This window comes from Trachurus japonicus, chromosome 9 (genome assembly GCF_045865225.1).
Source record: "Trachurus japonicus isolate A0001 chromosome 9, Traja_1.0".
NCBI classification, from domain to species: domain Eukaryota; kingdom Metazoa; phylum Chordata; class Actinopteri; order Carangiformes; family Carangidae; genus Trachurus; species Trachurus japonicus.
Genome location: NC_140915.1, coordinates 25,883,996 through 25,894,201, shown reverse-complemented (window position 1 = coordinate 25,894,201; position 10,206 = coordinate 25,883,996). Strand labels below are relative to the sequence as shown.

At 43.6% G+C, this 10,206-nt stretch overlaps 1 protein-coding gene and 1 pseudogene across 2 annotated transcripts; both read left to right on the top strand.

Annotated features, from left to right (window-relative positions):
* The first annotated feature begins 459 nt into the window (after nt 1-459).
* Nucleotides 460-4,935, top strand: LOC146981603 (betaine--homocysteine S-methyltransferase 1-like). The gene is made up of 8 exons (XM_085786991.1): nt 460-616; nt 1,564-1,696; nt 1,827-1,939; nt 2,015-2,206; nt 2,290-2,437; nt 2,527-2,709; nt 3,360-3,588; nt 4,730-4,935. The coding sequence occupies exons 1-8, from the start codon at nt 596-598 to the stop codon at nt 4,845-4,847; spliced, it is 1,137 nt and encodes a 378-aa protein (XP_085643117.1). The 5' UTR covers nt 460-595; the 3' UTR covers nt 4,848-4,935.
* An 880-nt stretch (nt 4,936-5,815) lies between these two features.
* Nucleotides 5,816-9,966, top strand: LOC146981602 (betaine--homocysteine S-methyltransferase 1-like; annotated as a pseudogene). The gene is made up of 8 exons (XR_015036595.1): nt 5,816-5,905; nt 6,392-6,524; nt 6,712-6,824; nt 6,900-7,091; nt 7,173-7,320; nt 7,408-7,590; nt 9,262-9,490; nt 9,709-9,966. The product of XR_015036595.1 is annotated as a betaine--homocysteine S-methyltransferase 1-like (transcript).
* The last annotated feature ends 240 nt before the right edge of the window (nt 9,967-10,206 follow it).

Below are 10,206 nucleotides of genomic sequence, written 5' to 3'. Positions count from 1 at the left end.
CACGGGAACACACGCGCGCGCGCGCACACGCACACACACACACACACACACACACACACACACACACACACACGGGAACACACACACACACACACACACACACACACACGGGAACACACACACACACACACACACACACCTTGCCTTTGTATTATCCGCGTCTTACTTTGAAAACCGGAAGTCATCTCGCTTGGTTCTGAACTAGCGTTAGCTTCGTCAGTGGACTCGGAGAATTTACCGTAAGTTCTATGATACGGGCGCAGTTCAAATGTTTGTGCGGCTGGCTTGACTCCGCGAGGAAGAACGACGGCTCACTTGACCGCAGTGATATCTCGGTCCTCTCGGTTATCCTAAAGAAAATAAATATCAGTCTATTTGATGTCAGCCACCTCAGCAGGGAGGCGGAGGGTCGGTCAGTCAGTGGTCAGTCAGTGCTCCGTCTCACGGCGGCGCTCGGCTCAGCAAAGAGCTTCCTGAATCTCGCGAGATTATCATTCTGATATCTGTGGCACTCCAGGCCAGCGACCGACCACCAATAATTCCTGCACAAGCTTTCTAGTCGTCCTGAGCGTTGGACTGAGACGAGACGTCGCCAATGGAGAGCAAGAGGAGTAAGGTATGAATACCTGTCTGTGTCTTTGCATAAGTGTGCGTAGCCCCGTCTTTCCTGAAGCTGATGGTTCATCAATAGAAACTCGCTCACTGAACATAATTCAATGCAGATTAGCCAACAAGTAGAGAAGGAGAGCAGGTGCTTCTGTACAGAAGGAGGTAAAAGTTCACTTCACACTGTTCAGTGCCTCCGAGTTTATAGCTGAGCTAGCCTACACCATGGAAGTTGTTTTACTGTGTGTGTGTGTTCCTCATGTCATCTAGACAACTGTATAATGCCTGTACACATTAATCATCAGATTATTTGATTTGGTCAAATTGATTTTAGTTTAAAGCAGAAGTAAGTGATATGTTTGTGTTAATATAAGTCTTAAATAATTATATCTTCCGACAGCAATCACTTACATAGAGTGTTTGGTCTGAAACACGGGTCTGTCAGCCCCTCTGCTCTGCTCTGAGCCGAGGAGAAAACATTTATCGTATCCTACAGTTTTTATCCAATGAGGAGAGAGAACGGCATGCAGGGCTGTGTGTGCAGCGAAGGAACGCCGTGAATGTGGTGACGTAGGGACGAGGACTGTTATGGTGCGTTCAAGGAAACTCGTATTTTTCCGACCGTGAAGTGGTACCAGTTCGATCTGGTAGGAGTTCACCGGTCGGAAGTTACGAGTGGCCGTTATAGTGACTTTCACCGGTAAAACAGGTCGGAAAAACACGAGTGGGTTGCCTGGAACGCTACAAAGTCGTAAGTTGTGACTTGAAGCTGTAATTTACGATTTCAAAAGCCTGCCTGGAACGCAGCATTAGCGAAAACGACCGGACCACTTACTTCTGCTTTAATAAGAAATATTTTTCCTCAATTTGACTCTTCTGGTTTGTCCTGAACTGTGTGTGTGTGTGTGTGTGTGTGTGTGTGTGTGTGTGTGTGTGTGTGTGTGTGTGTGTGTCCAGGGTATCCTGGAGCGTCTGGATGCAGGAGAGGTGATTGTAGGTGACGGAGGCTACGTGCTGCAGCTGGAGCGACGTGGCTATGTGAAGGCAGGACACTGGACACCTGAGGCTGCTGTTGAGCACCCTGAAGCTGGTACATGTTACATATATGTGTCATAACATAACAGCAGATTCACCTTCACTCTCATGTGTTTTCCTAATAAGTTGAGCATTGACTCCTCCTCCTCCTCCTCCTCCTCCTCCTCTCCTCCTCGCTCTGTCAGTGCGGCAGCTGCACAGGGAGTTTCTGAGAGCTGGAGCCGATGTGCTTCAGACATTCACCTTCTACTGCAGTGAGGATAAACTGGAGATCAGTGGCAATGTCACCAACATCACTGTAAGTGAAAGACAAGGAGACAAATGAGCATATTTGTTTTACCTACATGAAATGACTCCATTGTGTTCTGCTCAGGGGGCTCAGATCAATGAGGCAGCCTGTGACCTGGCCAGGGAGGTCGCCAATGAGGGCAATGCACTGGTTGCTGGGTGTGTGTCTAAAACTCCCTGTTATGTGAAGACCCACAGTGAGACTGAGGTTAAGGCCATCTACAAGAAACAGATGGAGGACTTTCTCAAAAAGGACATTGATTTCTTTATCATAGAGGTACGAGCAGATCCTAATGTTCATATCTACGGCTTCTTGTCCCAAGTGAAGGATTCATGATACAATGCTCATTTCTCCTGCAGTTTGTGGATCATGTGGAGGAGGCGGTGTGGGCAGTGGAGGTGTTGAAGACCAGTGGAAAAGCAGTGGGGGCAACTCTGTGCATCTCCCCTCATGGAGACATGCATGGAGTCCCACCTGGAGAGTGTGCTGTCAGACTGGTCAGAGCTGGTATGTTGACGTCCAATAAATAGGCAAAATGGATTTTGTGTTTTAGCTGTACAATATTATTGGTTATGTTTACATGTGTTTGCTTTCAGGAGCTGACATTGTTGGAGTGAACTGCCACCTGGACCCTCTGACGTGTGTTGGTACGGTGAAGAAGATGAAGGAGGGATTAGAGAAAGCTGGGCTGAGAGCCCATCTCATGGTCCAGCCACTGGGCTGTCACACACCTGAGTGCAACTTGGGTGGATATACCAGCCTTCCTGAATACCCCTTTGGTCAGCATTTCTATTTGTTTTGGACAGAATCAAGAAAATATTATTTGATATTCAATTACTGCATCATCATTATTATTTACAGTGCATTCATTTAATGTATTGTATACATTTGTTTTTGCACTCAACAGCAAACAGTATTACATATCTTCATAAAACTAACTCAAGGGACAAGGTCTTGAACTAACCAACCTTGTAGCTTTTTGTAGGAAAAGTGTGACTGTCATGTTTGCAATAGTATTTTTGCATTTAAGTATGATGGTAGTATTTGAGTGTAGAGCTCATGTATTGCTACCTTAAAGGGGAACTATGCAAGTCCAGTAGCTTTTTCTCCCCCACCCCCACCTAGCCATGTGCATTTGTTTTCAATGAATCCACTAGAGCTATGGATAACCTTATATATCATATACATTGTTATGATGTGTATATTTGTGTAGTCTTGTCTGTCATGAACACATTACACATTACAGCGCATGCTTGTGTCAAGGTCATTTAACCATCACAATTACTGTGGAGCTGTTTAACAAATTAATTAGCCTATTTAAATTAAATAAATGTCTTGCATAGTTCCTCTTTAAACTACCCACATGTACTGTTTGGTGAGACACTGTTGGACAAATGCCCAAATATTGAATATTTTTTTCTCCTCTCAGCACTGGAGACCAGAGTAGTCACCCGCTGGGACGTTCACAAATACACCAGAGAAGCTTACAATGTAGGAATTCGTTATATCGGTGGTTGCTGTGGATTCGAGCCCTACCATATTAGAGCCATAGCAGAGGAGCTGTCTGCAGAGAGAGGATCACTCCCTCCTGCTTCAGAGAAGCACGGACTCTGGGGAGCTGCATTGGAGATGCACACTAAACCCTGGGTCAGAGCCAGGTAAGACGGAGCAGAAACATGACTTCTGTGTTTCATCTCTTTCTAAATCACATTGCAGCATCTGCATTCAACACATGGACTAAAGACTTAAACAGCAGCCTGTATTGCGGCATAGTGACAGTTATCATAGCAAAGGTTGCAAAATGTACTGGGGGGACTGAAGGACGTCTCTTCACAAATTAATTCTTAATCTGAATTAATGAATGTAATATGAAATTGATTAAATATGCTGATGACATGGCCCTAGTTGGTCTTCCACAGACTGCAGACCCCTCTGATGACACCTGTTTTTTAACCTGTTAAGAACCTAGAAGAATGGTGCTCAGAGAGCAAACTATAAATCAATGTGACAAAAACAAAAGAAGTGATATTCTGCCTAAACCAAGAGCTCTCCACAGCGCCACTCCTACTTGATGGCCAAACTGTGGAAACCTTTAAATATCTGGGAACAGTGCTCTATGGCCAGTTGAAATTCACACGAAACACAGATTATGTGCTCAAGAAATGCTCATAGAGACTCAACCTGCTGAGGAGACTGAGCCGCCTGGGAGTCAGCCAGAAGATTTTAGAACTGGTGTACACTACACATGTAGAAAGCGTGCTCACCTTTCATCTCTCTGTCTGGTTTGGTTATTTAAGCTGTGAATGTAAAACCAAACTAAACAAAATTGTGTCGAGGGCAAGCAAAATAGTGGGACGACGCCAAAAGCCACTAACAGAAATTTACATAGAGAGGACAAAGAGGAAGGCCAGGAAAATCACAGCGGACAGCTCCCACCCCCTTACCAACCAATTCGAGCTCCTGAAGTCCGGGAGACGATAGAGTCCCACTGGCTAAGGGAGCTTTCAAAAATCCTTCATTCTGAACGCTACCCACCTTCTCAACTCAACCTAAATGATGCACTAGCAATAAACTGCTCTCAACTTTTTTTCTCCTTTTTTTTCCTCCCCCTATTTATTTATTTTATTTTTAATTGTGTTCTATTAATTGCTTCCTTAATTTTTTTTAGCAGAGTATTTAACTATGTTTTTTAACTGTATTTTTTTGTCACGGTGAGCCACGATGGTGGACAATAAAGTTTTATTTTATTGTATTGTATTGTGTATATATAACCATATAAACTCAAAACATCTCCTACAGGGCTCGTCGAGACTACTGGGAGAACCTTTTGCCTGCGTCTGGACGTCCCAAATGCCCCTCCATGGCAACGCCAGCTGACGACTATGAACAGAAGCTGAAATCCCACATTGCAACATAATTGTTTCCATTTACTATACAGTTGTATTTTCTAACAGGTTATCCACCTTTTTTGGTATCAAGACTGACAAATAAATGAGTACAGCATCAAACCCTTTCTCAATTTCCAAAAGTAAACATCCTCATCTGGCTTTTTTCACTTTAGTTTTTGGCATGTGTTCCCTGCTTGGGTTTAATTGTTTATGAATTAAGTAACTGATTCTTTCTTTTTTCTGTCTTCTACTTTAATCAGTGATGTGATCACCAACTGGTCTAACAACTACTAACAAACTATTCATAACTGAAATTCTGTCCGTATATAGCTATTATTACTTTAAAGTCATGAGAAATTGTTCCACCGGTCAGTGCAAATCTCAGGAAGAGCAGTGAACTGAGACGGGAGCTTCCGCTACAAACAAGCTTAAAATATAGACTTATTTAATTTTTTTCGGAACAATTTCTCATGTCGGGGCTTCAATACAAGAGGGACATTACAGACGAGCACTATGGATGTATTTGGATGTTTTTTGGTGTGTCTTTTTGGACGAAGAAAAGTGAGCACCATTCACAACCATTATATGGACAAATACTGCTGCGCGGACCCCCGTAACTCCAAGAAGTAGTAGATAGTAGAGTAGAAGTGAGTAGATAATGAGTGGAATTTGAATTTTGGGTGAACTATCCCTTTAACAATTTGCATAATGTTACTATGATGTTGCTTTCATAGAAAAGTACATGATTCAAATTATTCGTAAATTTAGGTATGCAGTATCATAACTGCATTTCTGACGTTTATAACAAACCAAGCCGTTTGAAAATCGGTCAAAAACTGAGCAAGTTCTGGTTGTTATAGTAGAACATGCACCATAAACAAAGTGCACCGAGAGAGCGAGTGGACTGACGCAAGGTGGCGGCAGTGTGGCGACGTCGTGTTATTTGGCAGCAGCGTCAGGTGAGTCATCCATTAGCCTATATATAGGCTACCTCTGCCAGCAACCACCAATTCCTGCACAAACTTTCTAGTCGTCCTGAGTGTTGAGCTGAGTCGGGACATCGCCAATGGAGCGCAAGAGGACTAAGGTATGAATACCTGTCTGTGACTTTGTGCGCATCACTCCGTCTGTCCTGACCATTATAGGAATCATAAAAGCTTATTGTTCATCAATAGAAACAAGTAAAGAAGGAGAGCAGGTGTTTCTGTACGGAAGGAGGCAAAAGTTCAGTTCACACTGTTCAGTGCCTCCGAGTTTACAAGCAACGCTGAGCTACACCATGGAAGTTGTTTTACTGTGTGTGTGTGCGTGCGTGCGCGCGCTCCTCTAGCTACTAATCGTTGTAATTGAGCAGTAGCCTATATTGAACTTAATTGAGTATTGAACTTAAGTGAATATGTCGTCATATACTGTTAAATAATAGACAAGAGTATAATGCCTGTGGACATTTCATCAGAGCATTTGATTATCATTTGACCAAATTGATTTTAGCTAAACCAGAAATATTTTCCCTCAATTTGACTCTTCTGGTTTGTCCTGAACTGTGTGTGTGTGTGTGTGTGTGTGTGTCCAGGGTATCCTGGAGCGTCTGGATGCAGGAGAGGTGATTGTAGGTGACGGAGGCTACGTGCTGCAGCTGGAGCGACGTGGCTATGTGAAGGCAGGACACTGGACACCTGAGGCTGCTGTTGAGCACCCTGAAGCTGGTACATGTTACATGTGTCATAACATAACAGCAGATTCACCTTCACTCTCATATATTGGCCAGTGTTTTCCTAATAAGTTGAGCCTTGACTCCTCCCCCTCCTCCTTCTCCTCCTCCTCCTCCTCTCCTCCTCCTCCTCCTCCTCCTCCTCCTCCTCCTCCTCCTCCTCCTCCTCCTCGCCCTGTCAGTGCGGCAGCTGCACAGGGAGTTTCTGAGAGCTGGAGCCGATGTGCTTCAGACATTCACCTTCTACTGCAGTGAGGATAAACTGGAGATCAGTGGCAATGTCACCAACGTCACTGTAAGTGAAAGACAAGGAGACAAATGAGCATATTTGTTTTACCTACATGAAATGACTCCATTGTGTTCTGCTCAGGGGGCTCAGATCAATGAGGCAGCCTGTGACCTGGCCAGGGAGGTCGCCAATGAGGGCAATGCACTGGTTGCTGGGTGTGTGTCTATGACTCCCTGTTATGTGAAGACCCACAGTGAGACTGAGGTTAAGGCCATCTTCAAGAAACAGATGGAGGACTTTCTCAAAAAGGACATTGATTTCTTTATCATAGAGGTACGAGCAGATCCTAATGTTCATATCAGGCTTCTTGTCCCAAGTGAAGGATTCATGATACAATGCTAATTTCTCCTGCAGTTTGTGGATCATGTGGAGGAGGCGGTGTGGGCAGTGGAGGTGTTGAAGACCAGTGGAAAAGCAGTGGGGGCAACTCTGTGTATCTCCCCTCATGGAGACATGCATGGAGTCCCACCTGGAGAGTGTGCTGTCAGACTGGTCAGAGCTGGTATGTTGACGACCTATAAGTAGGCTTTTTGTGTTTTAGCCGTAGGCTACAATATTATTGGTTATGTTTACATGTGTTTGCTTTCAGGAGCTGACATTGTTGGAGTGAACTGCCACCTGGACCCTCTGACGTGTGTTGGTACGGTGAAGATGATGAAGGAGGGATTAGAGAAAGCCGGGCTAAGAGCCCATCTCATGGTCCAGCCACTGGGCTGTCACACACCTGAGTGCAACTTTGGTGGATACCTCAGCCTTCCCGAGTTCCCCTTTGGTCAGCATTTCTATTTGTTTTGAACAGAATCAAGAAAAAACAGCGGGGAAAATAAGTATTGAATGTGTCAATAGACTTGTATGGTGAGCATGCGGTTAAATGCATTACTCATTGTTTTTTTTTTATAACTGTACCTGCTAATTGCAGGTCTGTCTAAAGCTCTCTGTCAGTGATCCTTGACTCTTGGACAACTCTTTTTAGTATTATTTTGGCTCTGTTAGAAATCTTGCAAGGAGCACCTGGTCGTGGCCAGTTTATGGTGAAATGTTCTTTTCAGTTCCGGATAACGGCACTAACGGATAAAACGGTGCATTCAGACACGTCTGTAACCGATGCCATCAGTATGTTCTGCAACATAAGTTTCTGAAGGTCTTGAGAGAGCTCTTTGCTTTTCCCCATCATGAGATGATATTTTCTGAGAAAAATGTTGACGCGTTCAATACTTATTTTCCCCACTGTATTATTTGATATTCAATTACTGCATCATCATTAATATTTACAGTGCATTCATTCGATGTATTGTATACATTTGTTTTTGCACTCAACAGCAACTAACTCAAGGGAACAAGGTCTTGAACTCACTTACTGAACCTTGTAGCTTTTTGTAGGAACAGTGTGACTGTCAGGTTACCTTGTATTTGCAATAGTATTTTTGTATATTTGTATAAAGGGACAACGAAGAGTTTTGGAAAGCGAAGTGTTTTAACTAGGGCTGTCAGAGTTAACGCATTAATCGGATGAGATTAATTAAAAAAATTAACGCGATTAAATTTTTTAATCGCGGTTAATCGCGGCCCATTTTGTCCTCTGTCTGCTGGACTGGAGGACTGGAGTGTGGGACCTCCAGTCCAGTAGGTGGCGGTAAGCCACCTTCAAGTTGGTTGCTACACAAATATACACAGTCTAACATATATCCACAGCTCCATCCATTGATTTTTTGACGGCTTTGTTGTCAACAAATGCACATGGCCAGGCAGAGGTGTAGCAAAGTAACGGGCAATTTCCACTGGATGCAATTTGTTTCAATTCTGTGTGAGTTTCATGCATCATGTGTTATGATTAGGTAGGCCTACTAGGTCTGGTCTAAAAGTTGTTTGTCTAGAGATTATAACACTTTGGAGTGTTGAAAGTCCAAAGCGCCATATATAATATTTTTAATAGAGATTAATCGCGAGTTAACTATGGAAAAAATGCGATTAATCGCGATTAGAAAAATTAATCGTTTGACAGCCCTAGTTTTAACACTACATTTCCCATGAGCCTCCGCGTGCACGGTGAAATTCTTGGACCGGCGCAAGACAAATGTTTTCATTCATCAAGGATGAAAGTCAGAGGTTCGAAGACGATCAGATGCCGTCGTAGTTCCGACCATAAACGGTGATTCTGCGGCGTTATTCCCAAGACCCGCCGGGCAGCGTCTGCAGCTGGGCGGCTCACCCAGCATTTCCACCACTAACGATAAAGACAAAACAATATATTTATCGAAAATGGACCCATTAACAAGTGTGGGTAGCGTAGATTCATCCACATTAATGTGAGACTTTTTCGTTGTCCCGACTCGTTGTCCCTTTAGAGATCATGAATTGCTACATTAAACTACCCACATGTACTGTTTGGTGAGACACTGTTGCACAAAATGCTCAAATATTGAATATTTTTTTCTCCTCTCAGCACTGGAGACCAGAGTAGTCACACGCTGGGACGTTCACAAATACACCAGAGAAGCTTACAATGTAGGAATTCGTTATATCGGTGGTTGCTGTGGATTCGAGCCCTACCATATTAGAGCCATAGCAGAGGAGCTGTCTGCAGAGAGAGGATCACTCCCTCCTGCTTCAGAGAAGCACGGACTCTGGGGAGCTGCATTGAAGATGCACACTAAACCCTGGGTCAGAGCCAGGTAAGACGGAGCAGAAACATGACTTCTGTGTGTCATCTCTTTCTAAATCACATTGCAGCATCTGCATTCAACACATGGATTAAAGACTTAAACAGCAGCCTGTATTGTACATCATGTGTTGCGGCATAGTGACAGTTAACATAGCAAAGTTTGCAAAATGTACTGGGGGAACCGAAGGACGTATTTATCACTATCTGAACTCAAAACATCTCCTACAGGGCTCGTCGAGACTACTGGGAGAACCTTTTGCCTGCATCTGGACGTCCCAAATGCCCCTCCATGGCAACGCCAGCTGACAACTATGAACACAGCGGCTGAAATCCAACACTGCAACATAATTGTTTCCATCTACTATACAGTTGTATTTTCTAACAGGGTATCCACCTTTTTTGATATCAAGAATGACAAATGAATAAGCACATCATCAAACTCTTTGTCCATTTCCTAAAGTGAACATCCTCATCTGACTTTTTTCACTTTAGTATTTGGCATGTGTTCCCTTGCTTGGGTTTAATTGTTTATGAATTAACTGACTCTTTCTTGTCAGAGCTAAAGTTTAGGATTAAAATGGACATTCTGCCAATGAGGTCAAAGGGAGAGCAACCTGGAAACAACTCTGTGTACGATGTAAGGATGCTGATTGTAATTGTTTAGTTTGTATATGGCTGCCGCTCTTCTTTCATCATTATTTTGTGATTGCATTGTATGTTTGAGAC

Coding starts and splice junctions, on each gene's coding strand:
- LOC146981603 (XM_085786991.1), top strand. CDS start 596: ATGGAGAGCAAGAGGAGTAAG. Junction 2,207..2,289: donor TTGATTTCTTTATCATAGAG/GTACGAGCAGAT, acceptor TTTCTCCTGCAG/TTTGTGGATCATGTGGAGGA. Junction 3,589..4,729: donor AAACCCTGGGTCAGAGCCAG/GTAAGACGGAGC, acceptor CATCTCCTACAG/GGCTCGTCGAGACTACTGGG.